The sequence below is a fragment of the Perissodus microlepis genome, chromosome 17 (genome assembly GCF_051167445.1).
Source record: "Perissodus microlepis isolate ML-2025 ecotype Zambia chromosome 17, ASM5116744v1, whole genome shotgun sequence".
Lineage (NCBI taxonomy): Eukaryota > Metazoa > Chordata > Actinopteri > Cichliformes > Cichlidae > Perissodus > Perissodus microlepis.
In genome coordinates, this window is record NC_140477.1 from 22,855,373 (window position 1) to 22,872,380 (window position 17,008).

The window sequence follows — 17,008 nt, forward strand, 5'->3', positions numbered from 1 at the left end:
ATAGATCCTGTTATGGTGTAGCTGATATCTTCAAGATGAACATGGCCCATGACTTCTCTTATCCAGTGGCCAAATCTTGGGGGGAAAGAGTCCTATTTAAAAAGATCCGCCTGGCCAACAGAGAAGAGAAGGTGTTCATATCACTCTCTGTGAAGCTTCCCACTTTGAAATTCCTCCTGGAAAGGCTGAACTTCTCTTAATCTGCTTAATGGGTGTCTGTCTTCTTGTTTCTGCTTTAACAAGAAAAAAAAGAAAAAACAACAACAACAAGAACAGACAATAGTTCTTCCATTATCTTAATCGGGCTGCCCAGCTACTCAACTTCTGAAGGCTGATCACACAGGAAGTGGCGAGTGCTGGTTGAGCGAACAGCCCAACGTTTGTGTTGAACTTGCTGCAGCGCTCTGCTTGTACTACGACAAGTTTTGCACCTGTCAATCTGAGATATAGACGTCATACCTCACCGAGGTCAAAATTCAACTGAACCTGCCAGGGGCTACAGTCAACTTAGCGGGAAACTGTGCAGCGAAGGTACTTCGTATGCGAGATGCTGAAGAACTAAAGCCTGCAGTTCCTTTGACGTCCAGCAGGGGCGCCAGCAGTGACTCAGTCCCATGTTAAAATGCTCAAAATTACAGCAGAAATAAACATGCTTACAGCATTTTTATATCTCACTGTTCAAATTGGACTGAGGCTTAAAGCTGGCCTTATTTCACATGTGGCTCATATAATCTGTGGATACAGACTGATTACTAAGTTAGTTAGCATTATGACATAGCACTTGTTTCGCTTCTGGAAATAAAAAAAAGACTATAGTAGTAGGTAAAGGGAGCTAAGCTTCAAAATGAGGATGTCGGGTTTGGTAACTCTATCATTTATTAAACAGTGTTACTCTCAAAGTGACATAGGAGGCGCTAGTTGAGACTAAGGGATGCAGCACTGCAACATGGGTGATCTTCACTTTGTTTTCTGTGTGAGCATTAACACCTGGTTTGAGTTTATTGAGAGAGAGCGTGTGCGTGTGAGTGACTCCAGGTGGGTCCTTACAGAGACAGGACCAACAGCCGCATACGTCAGTCCACCTTAAATCGTGGCACCACGTGACCGTGTTCCTGGAAAGTTCCTGGAAATGCTGCCTTTGTGTTTATGGTGACATTGGTTCTTAGGCAGCTGCTGGACTCGGTTGTGTCCATCTCTCTGACGGACGTTCGGACGCTCGATTAGGACCCGCTCGGTGCTTTTCGGTCTCTCCGGTAGCTGCCGGTGCGCGGTTGCTCCCCGGGTGGGACTGGGTGTCAGAGAGACGGCAGGGACCTCTGTTTATCTGCACTGTAACCCGCCATTTGTAAATCGGGAAAGACAAGAAAGAAGAAAAAGCTCCAGCAGCAGAGCGTTTCCCGGGATCTGGACTAGAAGTGTTACTGGGGACATGTCGGGGTACCCCCGTAGGACACATCGGCGGCAGCGCTGCTGAGCCCGCCGTGACTTTTAGCTAGACAGCAGCTAGCAGGACGTAAAGCAGTCAGGTGCGTGTGCTTGTTTTTATCACCAACATGTCACCAAAACTCAAACCAGGTGGGTAAACACGCACCCAAATAGACAAGTAACACGCCGATAATACGCTCCAGACTGCACAGAGCATTCTGCACTGACCTGTGCTCCCAAGTTCGATTATTTCCCCCAGAATAATGGGAGCCCTTCTACTGCCTGTCGAATTGCGTTCACATTTAGAATAATTTTAAAGCTTCTCGGTGACCTTAGTGTTCGCATCTGATTAAAACGTAATAATCTAATTTTCCCGCTATTTTTACAGCCCATTCTTCAGTTCGGCACACAATAACGAACTCCCCGTCCAGGTTTTGCTTTAGGAAGGGCTCTTTTTTTTTAATCATACTTGGAGAACTGTTCATGTTATACCAAATTCTACTCAAAATTCTTCCAAATTAATGTAACTCCGTGCCCACAGCTGTGTAGATTTGAATAAAAACAAGCGGATTTATGTGTCCTGCTTTACACAGCTCTCCTTTCTATTCCGTCCACAAAGTTACATCAGCGTTCAATTTTAATTGTAATAAAATAAATTAATTTTGCACTACTCACTGCTGTTTCGCCAAATACAATTTAAACTCGAAGCCACTGTAATATTTCTTCATGACCTCGGCGTAACAAAACAGAATATTTGTTCTTTCCTGACAGCCTGTTCCTCGGTTACACCAAATATTACATTATTATTATTATTATTATTATTATTATTATGGTTGTTGTTATTAGCTATACGTGCAGAATTTTTTTTAACAAATTCTATTGTAAAATCGACTCAATTTGTTTCCGAGGTCACTGAGTGCAAAGTCGCTTTTAAAAACAGTGATTTCTGCGTCCTTTGTCTTCTGCAGTCAGACATAAAACCTCACAGCAGGTTTTAAACTGTATGCTTAGTTTGCTTTTTCCAAATAGCCCAGTTTTTCCAAATTCAGTTAAAATTCTTGTGATTCTCATTCTTCACGGAAGCCACTGTTGTAGACAACAAGACATCAGAGTGCAGTACTGATTTGTGCACACAGGAACAAACAGCCTGTATTTATTCCGTTTCTTCTTGTGTTTGCCCTGCTGGCCTGAATACTAAGCAGGTTATTCCACGGGGGAAATATGGAGATCTCTCACCAAATTCTGTGATAAATTCAGCTGCTTTAAGGCTGCCTGGAATGTAAACATGTGGCCTGTCCTCCAAAGTCCACTTTGAACAAGAACCACCTCACCTGACTGCTTTTAAAGGTGGAAAAATGAATTAATCTAACTTCAGTCTGCTGTTATGTGCTGAAACATTCACATATACTTTCTCTTTGTTTAAACACAAAGCAGTCAAACAGCATTTGTTTCAAGATGGACAGATGAGGAACTTTTTAAGGTGTCTCTTTACTCTATTAGTTTAGTTAATAAGATTTCACCTTCCACCTGAGTTAATTTAAAACTGCCACTATATCTGCTGCACAGAATAAAGAAGCTGGTCTCTGAAAGATGTTTGGAGGTTTGTCTTTGCAGAGGTAAGTTACGTAAGCACTCAGGAATGTGAGATAACAGAGTTAACCTAACAGAGGACAGGAGTAACACACCAAGCCCTTCAACACATTTCTCATCTGAATGATTTCCACTATTTACTCAAATATAAAAGCATTAAAGGGACTTCGGCAGAGTGCCCGTCTAAAATGTTTTAACTTAGTTTTTATTATTGCTTTATTTCTCCCCAGTCTTTAAAAGACTTTAATGATAGTTATGGTGAATATTGATTTTTTTATTTTTTTTATTTTTAAAGGCCACACAAATACCACACCAAGCAGTTTTAACCAGTGGTCATAAATGTGGACTTTTTTGACTGGAATTTGGTAAGAGAGAAAAAATACTGCTCAGTTAAAGCCATTGAAAACCTTCCAGTAGTGAAGAAATAAACAATACTCTTTGATAGACACTATGTACATTTTTTGTTTCACATCGTCCGTCTTTTGGCATTTTTGACCTTAAAGATTCTTCACTTTTTGTTTTTAGCTGATGTGTGTTTGTGATTATAGTTAAGGTTTAAAGTTGAAATTCCTTTCTTATTGTCTCATATGAACTTAAAATTTTTTAAATAATAACGAAGAGCCAGGAAAAGAATGTGTTTTTTGTTTTTTGTTTTTAATTTATTTTTTTTTACTAATTTCTCTCAGTTTGGACAAAAAAAAATGCCTCTGCAGAGTTCAGATGTCAGGTTTTGTTCAAAAACATTCAGCCTCCTCCCCCCAAAAATCGACAAATCTGACACCCAACCGTTTTAAACTATTTTAATCAGTTTGGTCTTAAATCTGCACTTTTTTTGACTGGGGTTTGGTATGAGAGAGACAGTATACCTGTTTGTTTTAGTCCTGAATTTATTTATTTACTTATTTATTTAGAGGTGATGAGTCACTCTCGTGTTTTACAGTCAGCTGATTGATTATTTATTGAGACATAAATCTGCCTCTGTCTGATCTGTCTTTATGAGTAATATCGTCTTAAAGATAAAGCTCCTTTATTTACCGGCTCACTTGAACTTAAAAAAATGCTGAAATGTTGAGAAATACAACTTTCTCTTGTTGAGTTTCTGGTTAAAAATGTTTTCAGACTTTATTCAGGCTCTAAAGTATTTTTGGATCAACTTTGTCTTAAATCATCACTTTTTTGAGTGGAGCCTGGTGTGCAAGCCTCCTGTCAGATTTTTCTTCTTCACTGTTTTTTCTCCTGAACTTCCAGGACTTTGACACTGTGGTGTGAGCAGTTGCGCCCTGCAGACCTTGTCCATGTCTCAGCTGTGGGCCTGAAGGTCGGATTTATCCAATGACCTGCCAGTCCTCCGAGTCCACGGAAACCATCGAGAGTGACAGACGAGCCGACAACAATACCGGAGCTGTGGAATCTGACGAGAGCCGCATTGCTGCTGCCATGAAGGAGCTCAGAAACACGGGTAGGAAAGATTTACGCCTCCACAGTCTCCATCCAGAGGAGAACAGCTGGAAACCAAAGCCCAGCAGGTGGAGTTTCCATCCTCTTGTTTTTTATTTTGGCAGAGTTAGGGGGACACATCCAAAACTAAAAAGGCTCTGCTTAGTGCATCAAATAGCCCCGTTCAGGAGGCTGAAAAATCACAAACACAGCAGATTTTTCTTTAAAGCATGATGGTTAACAGCTCCAGAGACGTTGCAGCGAGTCATCAGGTACCCAGCCGCCACAAATCAGCTGATTGATTTCATTCTCAGCTCATAACATGAGCGGCACTGCCGTCTCTAATGGTCTCCTTGGCTGGTTTGGGCCGTTTCGCACCACAGCTGCTGCATTCAGTGACAGACAGGGGAACAGTGAAAGGTGTGCACTGTGTATATGTTGTTTCACACACCTGAAAGAATCAGTGTGGGTCTAGGTGGCGCCATTACTCTCTACCAGGCTCCACCAGACAGATTCACAAAAACATTTTACTGTGAAACAAACGGGATCCTGATTGGTTGGTTAGTTTGGTCATTTTGTGGTTTTAACCTGTTAAGTTCCCATTAATAGCCAGTATAAAGGTGCAGTGAACAACAGTGACGTCACCTGTTGGTTTCTGAAGTCCTGTTTCCAACCGAAACTTTGAGTAATTATTACTGGGGGCGTGGTTTCAGATTAAGATAGGGTCTCAGCAGGACAGTGGGGGGTTGGTGATCTCCAAACACTGACACATACAGACAGCTCAGTCACTGGGTGCTGCCCCTCAGCAGGCTTCCAAAAGTTGGCTAATCAGAACAAACTGAGCTTTTAATGAGACAGGTTAAAACGGGTGGTTTCAGAGAGAGGATGAGCTGGGATAAAGGGTTATTCTGAAGTTCATCTTTTGCTTACTGTCAGGTTGGTACTGGGGCAGTCTGACGGCTAATGAAGCCAAAGAGATCCTGCAGGACACCTCTGAAGGCACCTTCCTGCTGCGGGACAGCTCTCAGAGAGATTACCTGTTCACCATCTCCGCCATGACGTCAGCAGGTCCCACCAACCTGCGGATCGAGTTCAAACACGGCAAGTTCAAGCTGGACTCGGTGGTCCTGGTGAAGCCCAAGCTGAAGCAGTTCAAGAGTGTGGTCCACCTGGTCGAGTACTACGTCCAGCTGTCCAGGAGCAGCGACAAGGCGGCGTCGGCGTCAAACTCTCGGGTCTCTCCGGTGCCGCCTAATGGCACAGTGCAGCTGCTACTCACCAAACCCGTGTACACCTCCACGCCATCCCTGCAGCACCTCTGTCGCATCACCATCAACCAAAGGACACGGCAGGTTCAGGATTTGCCGCTGCCCAACAGACTAAAGGACTACCTGACGGATTACGCCTACAATGTGTAAGGACTGATGTCATCTTACCACTGACTGATCCCATCGTGTGCTGCTCTACAGGGTCACGCAATAAGCTGCAGTGTCGATGTGCTCTGTGAGTCTGCAGCCAATCACGCCGGAGTCAGAGGGGAAAGGTCTGATGGAAACGCCATGTCACATGACCCCTCCTGACCACAGCTACCTCTCTGCACTGCGGTGACTTGACACCTCGTCGTCCCCTCACCTTTACCAGATCATCACTTTTCAGAACGTCCATTTTCACCTGAATCCGTATGCTGATTTTTAAAGTGGACCAGATAAATCTGAAGTATCTTAAGGTATTGATGTTTACAGTGGTTACTGATGTGGTCACTGATGTTACCATGGTTCTATGAAACGTCATATTACAAATACCATTATTTAAAAAGAAGCTTTGTTATTAATTTTGCTTGTCGACACTTTGAGTGATGCAGAGGGGGAAAAGTGGCACTATCGGGCTGCCCCCAAATTAATTTTATAAATAAAAACAAGAATATTTTATTTACTTTCATGAAAACAATAAAAAATAAATTTTTCTTTTAGTTTTCAGGTTTGCTCTGCTGATGAATCACAGATTTGCACAGGTTTGGAAAACATTCCCTTTAAATTACAGCTGCAACTAAAGATTGGTAGTTGACTAATCTGTCAATTTTTCTTTAATTAGTCAACGATTATTTCAGTAACTCTTGTCTCTGTGGGCAAACCTCCTGTTCTAGGCTCCAGGACCTCACCTTCTCTGGTCTGCCCACCTGTGACTGTCACCCTGTTGTCTCATTCCACAGCAAATTCAAATAATTACCCAGGAAACGTGTGAATTTGAAAATAATCAAATGTATCTTTAGCATTACTCAATAGCACGGTCAGAATAAAAGTGAAGTGAATAAAATATTAAGGAACATAAATTAAAGTGCTACTTTAAACAGAAAAAAGTGTCCATAAGCTCGAATAAAGCTTTGAATTAAATTTAAAAATGTAAAAAAGATTTTTTTATTTATTTTTTTGTTCAGGTTCAAAATAACAAGTTTCCAAAGTTTACAGATGATTCAGTTCATGAATTCACAACTGCAGTAGACATGCTCTGGAGGAAAGCTCGCTCTTGTCTTTGAGATGATGTTCCCAGCTGCTGATAAACATGCTGAAGATGCTCTCTGTCATGATTTCAGCAATTTGAGAGGTGCATCAGCCTCTTTTCAGAAATGTACTGGTTTGCTATTGGATTTCACTCATTGGCTAGCAAAACTGAAATGCTTAGCAAGCAACATCCTGAGAGGTTTCTGACAGGTAAGCTAAAATAAACATTACTGTACGAACATGAACAAGGTATCAATGTGACGCACTGACTTAACTCTCAATAACGGACTCATCAGAGCTGATGTAACAGCTCTAGGGTGGCAGCGTTTGAAATGCTCGTGCACTGCAGTCGTGGAAGGAAAGCTCCGTTTAGCACAGTCTGGTTTAACTGTGTTTAATTTCTGTAAAATACTTTCACTTTTTTTAAAAATTTAATCTCCCTTTCAGTTTACTTCTGTCATCCGCTTTTGCCGTTCCACAATGTTCTTCTTCATTAGTAGTGAGTGCAGTCTTGCCAGGTGATAGAGGCGATGCTGCCCCCTTAGCTTCCTGTAGTGTATTGCCATTACAAAAACGCATTCATGTGGTTTTACTATAGGATGCATCTTAGTCAACATGATCAATTATAACGACGAATTGTAGCAGGCCTACTTAAAATGACTTTTTTTGAATGGAGTTTGGTGTCAGAAGAATGTAAACAGCAAATTGTGGGTTCATGGGTTACTAGCTTTTCTCTTTATTTCAAATCTAAAGTAAACAGTGGGTGTCCAGAAGCTGGCCAATCAGAAGAAAGTATGCTTTTAAAAGACGAGGACTGAAATGACTTAACTAAACAAAATAATTAAAACAAATATTAAAACTTTAAAGTTATTTCTTTAATATGTTCTCTTTGCTTTTTTTTTTTATTTGTATGACTTTACTTAAAGTAAATAAGCTTTGAAAATATGGAGGGAAATACAAAGGCAAAAAAGAACAGAAACAAAACTAAAATATAAATGTATATTTTCATTTAAAATATTTTTAAATAAATTCAAAAATTGAAAAAATTGTAAATAAAACTAATAGAGGTGTTAATACAAAATGAGACAAATACTGAAATATGTCCCATCTTATTATAACTTCATTATTTTGTGTTTTTAATAATTTCGTGCAGAGTTTTGGCCATGTTGGTCCTCCATATGTGACCTCTTTCAACCTGATCACAGTAATTTAAGTGTTGAAACATGAATATTAATCGATTATTGATTAACCTTTTTTCACATTTTTAAATGTTTGTTATTGATCAAGTTAGTAATTATTGTTCCCATTAAGTTATTGATTATTTGATCAGTGAAAAAAAGAAAAAAATATTTTAGACCAATCAGCGGTTCCAGATTGATTTTCTAATTGATCTTTTGATTGATTATTCGGCCTCTTCATGTTGGAAAGTTTCTGTGAGGATTTCTGTGAAAATAATTAACAGAAGGAAAACAAAAATCAGGAAATAGAATAATTTTCCATTTTTCTCCACCAATCAGAGCTTGTCAGTCCCACCTGTAAACACAAGTAAACAGAGCCTTCTGATTGGCCGACAGACAGCCTGTGACAGTGAACGCTGGTGAGGCGGAGAGTCGAGGTGTCCTCGAGGACGTTCAGAATCAAAACAAGCTCCTCAGACTTTGTACCTGCATGTAGTAAATACTCAGTTTTCTTACACTGCGATTGGCTCAGAGCTGTAAAGGTGCAGGACCTGTTAATTCTGTAGCAAGAAGACGGAAAGGCACACTTTCAAAGCTCAGTTCATCAAATAACCTCAGTCTGCAGCAATGAACCAGCTTCAGGCTGTGTGAAGACCTTCCAACCAAACTCAATTTAAATATCCTACGTTTTTATTACCAGTATCATGGTCTCCTAAATTCAGCACAGACACTAAGACCTGGTTAAAAAATATGTTTATATCTTTATTTTATTTTACCAGGAAGTCTCATTGACACCATATCTCTAGCTTCGAGCCCTTACTCAGGAAGGAACCTTTAACTACAATTCAGCCAAACTCAATTTAAAAATCTAAATACATCCTGCTGGTGTTAGTAATTAGTCCCGATAAATTCAGCACCATCTTTGTTGGTGTCGTCATCATAATCATCAGGGTTTTTCCTGCTTACAAAAAGTTCTTGTTTTACCCCCAATGTAAAAGAAAAATCCCCAGAAATGTGGTGCAAGTGGGTGTGATTTGGATTAAATGGTCTTAGTCTCAAATATGTCTCCAAACAAAACAAAACCCGCTGAACCACCACATTTCACAAACATGTTTAACAAACCCTGACCAAGCTTCATTAAAAAGCTTTTGTTTTTAGGATTCATATTCACCCACCAGTGTTGATGGTTAATGCTGAGTCTCTGGAGCACATTTAACCAAACTTCATTCAAAAATTGCACGTTTTTTGGGGGGGGGCCTGTGGAATCTTGTTGTCTCATTAATCCAACAGACATGCAAGCACTTAATTTAATGGGAAAAAAAATCATTTAGTCATGGATTCAACCTGTTTGTTACCGTAGAAATGAAGGTTACACAAGTGACCATGTTATGTTTTTGTCAAGTTGTCCCTGATCGGGTACGGGGCGTCGACGCTGCATGCTCACATTCTGTCACCTTTCTTTAAAATCATTTTCAAACATCCAATCACAGCTCAGCATCGGCCAAGGAGAAGGGGCAGAGCTGTTTGGTCATGTAGCTGCTCAGGTAAACAGGGTGTGTCCTGTGATGTGTGTATAAGGAGGGCCAATCAGGGTGTTTGTTTGTGCTTCAGCCTTGATATCTGACCAGTTCCATGATGAAGATGACAAAGAGCAGCTGAATTAAGCATGGATGCACCAAGCAGGCAGGGTGTGTGCGCGTTCTTGTACATATCGCAGCCCCTGTGATTTGATGAAGTATATAATTGATCGTGTCTGTATTTCTGGTATGTTTCTGAAGCATGTAAACGATGAACTGATCAGCTCCCACCAGGAGATCAATAAATTTTATATGGTGCCTCATCAATAATGTGTCACTGCTGCTTATACTTCATGCTGTTATTGATTCACACCCACAGGACAAAACTATGGAAGCCCAGGTGTGTGTGTATTAAATGGTTTTTTTAATCATTTATTGAAAGGAAAAAGCTGAATATCTTCATTAATAATCAGATTTTTTTAATAAAAACATAATACAAAGAAACAAATGATGCTAATAAAATCTCTCTGTTAAATTTTGTTTCTCTGGTTAGTTTATGAAGGCCCATTCTTTATGGAAGCCTGAGTGTGCCAGGAAGCATGAGTGTGCCAGGAAACCTGAAACGTGTTTATAGACTGGTCATATTTGTTGTTGAAGTTCTTATAGCAAGAACTGCTGCAAGTTATTCCATTCATTTTCTAGATTTGTAGAAATAACAAATGTTCATGATTAAACTTCCTGGTGCTTTAAATTAAAGATGTAAAAATTTAGATTCTTTTCCCCACATTTTTAAATGCGCAAATGAGAACATTGTGCAGTAGTCAGCTTTATGAATTTGTCTCAGTGTACTGTTTTTCATTTTGTGGCTATGTATAAATGATTTTTCTTTTTAGAAGTCTTTAAACACATGAAGCTGTGCTTTTTATTTCATGTTTAAAGAAAATGCAAAATTTATTGCACACCATCATAGATGGTTCTTTTTTTTTTTTTAAACATCATGTTTATGTTTTGGAAGGACATTAAATCCAGAAACAGGATTAAGTTAAAAAACATATTACATACATATTTGCAGATCTATCAGTAGAACCTCATGTCTGACTGGAAATTAAATCAGTAAAAAAAAAAATCTCAGCGATGTCATTAAACACGTGAAGAATAGACACAATACTTTGACGTGCGAAAAAGGTTTTTAATTTCAGTTAATTCCAGTTTAAATCCCCGTCACTTTTAATTTTAAAGAAGAATAACATGTTTTTTCATGTTGGTTGCCTGTACGAAGCTTGTCCTTCAGTCAGAAAAACAGAAATGAAAGCACAAATAAACATATGAATCACATATTATCAATAACAATGTCAAAAACAGATTCAGTTAACTGTAAATTGGTCTTTGAAAATAAAAGCTTGTAATAAAGGACAGTGTGACACGAGGTTTTGTGAACTCCACGGAAAATCTTTCAGTTTGGGAATTTTATTTTGAATTCCTAAATGTAAGTATCTGATATATAACAAATATATTAACTTCTTTGGTCAGATTGTGGCTTTTTATTTTCTTTTTTTATTAATAAAAATATCTTGTATCTATAAAATTACCTTTGGTTTTAGCTAATGCTGTGTGTTAGGTAACGTTGCTCGATGCTATGGTACGCTGAACCTAATTCAATACTTTGTTTTTGAGGTTTCCTCGTGGATTTATTAATCAAGGATATTGATCAGTAAAGTGGAACGCTCTGCGAGGCTTCTTTCCGAATTTCGGCGTACATTTACGTCACCAGAAATCATCTTATCAGAAGCAATCTGCATAAAATCTGTTTTCCCTCGAGGTTATTTTATCCGGGGTATAAACGCACGCCGAATTTAAGATCAATGACTAACCAATCCTTCCACGCAAATAGATCCCATAATTAACCACCAATCTAAGCAAATTTTAGATTGTATTACCATAAAAAAATGTGAACGCAACTTGATTAGCAAAGACTTTGGTTCCGCCTGCTTGTTTCCACCCGAGCACAAAAACATAGCGCAGTTGAAAGGTAGTTGTACAGCTGACACAAAGGACTAGTTTAATAATGTGGAACTGCTTATTTTTATGAGCTAATTAGTCGGGTTTCGGTGAAATGGACCCGGCGCACAGAGCCGTCCTCCGAAAACACCGACTGGAGCTGTCCGGCCAGCTTCTGGTCAGCGAAACAATCGTTCCGTTTCTGTACCAGGAGGAGATTTTAACGGACGCGCAGGTGGAGGACATCGAGTCCCGGTCCACGGAGAGACAGAAGACCCTCAGGCTCCTGGACCTCCTGCCGAGCCGCGGGCCCCGGGCCTTCCAATCCTTCCTGCGGTCCCTGCAGGACTTCAGTTGGGTCCGGGACCGACTGCTGCAGGAGCTCCAGACCCCACCTGAACCCGGACCCAAAGGTAAAACCAATCAGGGTGCGGGGGAATCATACCTCACTACATAAACCCGGAAGTCTTGTTGGCAGAAACATGTGGCACAGGTACTTTAACCTGTTTGCTGACATCAGACCAGATCCAGGACACAGATCAGCCTCTGGGGCCTTTGTTTTAGGATCAGACGAGGGTCAGAGGTCACTGATGTTTGTCCGAGGAGACTACATCCAGTGTGACCAGGTCCAGATGTAAGACCACTTCTCTTGGACCTCTGTAACGTGGACTACATCAAAGACTCTGACCACTGTGAGTGGGTCACATTTAATTCAACCAAACCTCATGGAAGTATTGTCTGATTTGAGGACTGAACCATGAAATAATTTCCAGAAAATTCAAATTTTTGAAAATCGACAGTTTATTGAACCATCTGACAAATTTATTTAAAACATTAATTACATTTCAGTTTTCATATATGACTTTTAATTTGTATCACATTTGCTGCATTTGGCTTTTTTAATTGCTTAAAAATGGATAGTGCCATTTCACACTGATGATTTACAAGTCTAAAAAACCCCACAAAAAATGTATGTAGCAAATATGATACACTAACATTTATCAAAATCAGAGGAGTCGAAGTGTTCGGCAGAACAAATTCCCCACTTAGAAAAATGGGAGGAGACTGATCTGCTCCAAGGAGGTTTGGGATTATGCAGAATCAGCATCATGTGAATGTGATCCCAAACATCTGGCTGGGAAGCTGCTGCCAGGTTCCTGGAAACCAAGAGGGAGGTAATAAAAGGAGGAGGTGGACGAGGGAGGCCTGGGCAGGAAAACAAGCTCTTCCTCCTCCTCTGAGTGGTGGGGTTTCAGCCTCTCAGAATCCCCTCGTTTTATTTTTATCTGAGTTTAGTTTCCCAGAATTTTCCTGCAGCAGCCGTTCTCGGATTCCCTGATTTTGATTGTTTTTTTTCCAGGAAAGTCCCACGTCGTGCTGACAAAGTATTGATGGGGAATCCTGACCGTCTAATCCTGTCATCTCTGTCCTAATCTGAAGTAAAATGTAAAGACTCAGACTTTTAGTGTTAAATGTAACTTTCTCTCTGTTTGCTCAATCCTCAAATCCAAATCTTAGATTTGTATAGTTCACACTAATCTCATAACTTGGATTCATAAAATTCACAGCTTTTGTCACTCCAGAAATTGTAAACTTCAGACACACAAGGTTGGAATTTTAAATTTGTTTTGACTTGAATTTGAAAATGTGGATTTTTATTTATAAAATGAATCGTGCAGGACTTCCTGTAGGTTGAAGTCATCCCGTGAGCTGGAAGTCTGAACACGGAGCATTAGTCTTAACGAGCCTCCTGACTTTGATTAAAGCCCGAGAGGAAGACTGTCCTCTTCCTTCAGTCTAACCCGAAGCACATCTCCATCACGGGACTGTGGATGCTTTCAGTTTAAAGTTAATGAAACAAATAATCTGCAGCTTCCATCAGATGCTGAGTAAAAACCAACAGCAGTCATTTATTAATACAATAATGTAATCAACAGCTATCCACCTAACCCAACGTTTGTGGATTTGATACTCCATCATTGTCACAGCTGACGGTAAACTGTGTTTTGGACAAAATGAAGCTCTTTCAGTGATTAATGACGTGATCAGACGGACAGACGGATGCCAGCAGATGTTCTATTTTTGATCTGTAGGCGTCTGAGTCGTCTCACTACCCCTCAGACGGTCAGAGTTTGGCCATCACTAGTTACCTGGTGTGGGGTCGGTCTGATCAGCGGCAGCAGAGAAGCCCTCTCACACCTGCAGAGCACCTTTTTAACCTCCTAAGACTCGAACTCTTCCATGGCATGCATTCTTAATTTCTCTTTGATGCTTGGGCTGATTGGGACCCGATGAATGTAAAAACAAAGAATTACTAGATTTTTTAATTTTTTACCTGGTTTTTGTTTCTGAGAAAAATTAGAGCCACATATGAGGATATTCGTTTAGATTTTCGATAGAACAGTGGCAGTATAATGTCCTCATAAGTGGATATCAGGCCCTTGTAGAGCAAAATTTAGTATTTTGGTCTAGACAACCCAAAATGTGATGTCCACATATGTGGACGCCAGGTCCTAGGAGGTTACAGCAGCAGCAAACAAGTTTGGATTTTAAAGGTCATGTAAATTAGTTTTTTTTTTTAATAGATTTTGGTGGGTTCACGCCTGCCATGCATGGATTCAGTGATGTCGGCATTTGAAGCAGAAAAAGGCAAAAACATTCTACACTTGTTTGTGTTCTGGCCGTTTGAATAAACTTTATTTCTTCTGCTGTCACTGGTTTTTGCTGTAACTTCAGTTCTCAGTATTTTAACGTAGGCGGGCGGTGGTGGGAGGGCTGTGCCGTTTGGTCTTCATTCATTGGACGGCAGCATCAACAACAACAGAAAAAATACTATGAGTTGTTGGCATCATGTTTTCCTGTGAGGTCACAGTAACCACGCTTCACTGTTTGTTCGACCCCCGGAAAGTTCGAATTGCTCAACCAGCTGAGGTTACAAACAAACGGCACCCTGCAGAGCACCAACGGGCTCGGAGTTGCCCAATCCAAACAGCCATTCACTTCTGTTTGTCCTTATGAGGGTGTTAAACTGAAAACGTCACAATCCTGACATTACAAACCAAACATTCAAACATTTGGAGATAACATTTAAAATAAGATGTTTACAAACCAAAGCAATGTTCAGATTTAAACTGGAAATCTGTTAGATGAATTTGATATTATGAAATAAACCTGAAGAGGTCAAATATAAATCAGTCGATCAAAGTCTGCTTTTTTTTTTTCTTCTTGAAATGTGAAAATTTAGTCCAGATTTTAAATAAGTCTGAATTTGTGATATTTCAGAATGACAAACTCCAAATTCAATAATTAGTTTAAAGAGAATTTCAGAATTTTAAAATTAAAATAAACATGTAGTCTAAGAATAAATTTAAAAGTAATTATTAGAAATTCTATTTAAAAAAATCTTCAGTTAAACCTGAATAAAGTCTTTGTCTAAGCAAATAAAAATAAGTCATATTTTGTGTTATTTAAAAAATAAATTCATTGTATTAATTCAATTACAGTTTTGAGTTTTTGATAAATCTGAATTTTCCCTATAAAACAACAAAACTGAATATATATGTTGATGTGTACAAGAAATAATTATATCAAAAATAAGTCATTAAGTCCAAAATCAACGAATTAAGATTAACATTGAAAAGTGTTTTGTTTTGTTTTTTTAAATGAAAGATTTTGATAAAAAACATAAAAGTACATATTCTGAGGTTAAACATGATTTATTTTTTTATTTTTTTTGTGACAGTTTTGGTTTTCGAGAGAAGTCTAAAAAAAAGTTTTAAACTGAATGTCAAAGAAACTTTTTTTCAAAGAAGTGTTATTGTTCATGTTATTGTTAGAAATTTGAACTCAAAGTTGATTAAAATCCACATTTTGAAATAAAAATGACAAAAACTGTGAAATAGAAATAAAAGTCAGGATTAAATCCAGAATCTGAAATTAAAACTGAGGTTCTAGTTCTGAGATGATAATGACATTATGATAATAAAAAAAGGTAAACAATGAATTTTTTTATATAGCTGAAAGTTTATTTCCTTTGACCTTCCTGTTCTCCGTCTGTCTGCAGACGCCTGTCGGCTCCCGGAATCGGTTCTACAGCGGGTTCCCTCAGATCGAGAGTTGTCCCAGCTGGCGTTGCGGCTCGGTGCCGAGTGGGAATCGGTGCTATTGGATCTGGGTCTGTCGGCAGAGGTGCTGTTTCGATGCCGGTCCGATCACAGCCTCAGTTCTCAGGCTGCGGCGCTCGCTGGGCTGGTGCAGTGGAGGCGGGCTGAAGGGAAGCGAGCGACAGTGGAGAGGCTACTGCAGAGTCTGCAGAGCGCTGGCATCCATTCAGCGATCCTGGAGGACGTTCTGAACGTTTCTTCATAATGCAGAGAGACGCATTTCAAATGAAGAAAAAGACTGAAATCAGAAATATAATATTAGGGAAAAATATACATTTTTACACTTATGTTCAAGTTTCGAAGTGTTTTCAGGATATAAATCAGAAAAATCAAATTTAGAACAAACTGAAGCTGCCAAAGACTAAAATGTGCCTTTATTGCTTGTGTCTGTGGGGTTTTAAACTTTTTACATAAAACTGATGTGTGATGCTAGAATCCTTTTATTAAACTTTATATCCAGAGAACACATCTTTAGATGAATACTTTGTAGAAAGTCAACAATATGAAACAAAAAGAGTAAATTTGTGGCATAAATATCAACTCATGACAGTAAAATCCTGATGAAGCAACATAACCTGTCGAAGGTTTGGGATTAAAGTTCAGTCTGAGATTAGATTATGTTTGAAGATAAAAAGTCTGGATTCTGAGAGACTTCATTTCAAATGTTGAAGCAGAAAGTCTGACAGAAAGAGCAGAAATGTAAAGACAGAACTTGAGATTTAAATCCTGAGTTTGTTCTGAAGTGTGTAAAGTGACAGGATGACGTTTCTTCATGGAGCTGAATCATCAGCATACAGGAGCATCCTCACCTGCTCTGCTTCATGCTTCACTCATTGTTACAGAGGCCCAGGATCAGAGACAGAAGGATTACTGTGAAATGTGAGTCATGCTGAGCTGGTCTGTCAGCTGGAAGTGAACAGAATAAGTTACTGTGATGAAGCAATGCACTATCCCTTTAAATCCTGATCAAATAAAGTTGGACTGAACTTTTTCCTGAGAAATTAACTCAAATGTTTCCTGTAAAAACTGTGTGTGCAGTGTTTGTGTTTCTTCCTCCACCACCACCTCCTTCCTGGAAGACGACCCAGATTTGTTTCAAGAAAACCAAATATTTTAGTCCGAGGAAAACCTTCAGAGAGCCCTTTGTGCCTCCAAACACAGGCGCGTGCACACACACAGTAACGCACTCTTTAATACACACG

General features: G+C 39.4%; 2 protein-coding genes across 6 annotated transcripts; both read left to right on the plus strand.

Annotated features, from left to right (window-relative positions):
- Positions 1-936: 936 nt before the first annotated feature.
- socs2 (suppressor of cytokine signaling 2) lies at positions 937-6,850 on the plus strand. 5 transcript variants are annotated; one of them, XR_014797350.1, is made up of 5 exons: positions 937-1,526; positions 4,264-4,474; positions 5,389-6,178; positions 6,423-6,463; positions 6,596-6,850. XR_014797350.1 is itself a non-coding variant. In XM_084910162.1 (3 exons), the coding sequence occupies exons 2-3, from the start codon at positions 4,348-4,350 to the stop codon at positions 5,868-5,870; spliced, it is 609 nt and encodes a 202-aa protein (XP_084766288.1). In that variant the 5' UTR covers positions 937-1,575; positions 4,264-4,347; the 3' UTR covers positions 5,871-6,850. The 5 variants fall into 5 exon arrangements, 2 of the variants coding, with proteins under 2 accessions (XP_084766288.1, XP_084766287.1); XR_014797349.1 differs by having other exon boundaries at positions 5,389-6,463; XR_014797348.1 differs by having other exon boundaries at positions 6,423-6,850.
- Positions 6,851-11,420: 4,570 nt separating this feature from the next.
- cradd (CARD and death domain containing adaptor protein) lies at positions 11,421-16,797 on the plus strand. The gene is made up of 2 exons (XM_084910163.1): positions 11,421-12,056; positions 15,707-16,797. The coding sequence occupies exons 1-2, from the start codon at positions 11,759-11,761 to the stop codon at positions 16,009-16,011; spliced, it is 603 nt and encodes a 200-aa protein (XP_084766289.1). The 5' UTR covers positions 11,421-11,758; the 3' UTR covers positions 16,012-16,797.
- Positions 16,798-17,008: the final 211 nt, after the last annotated feature.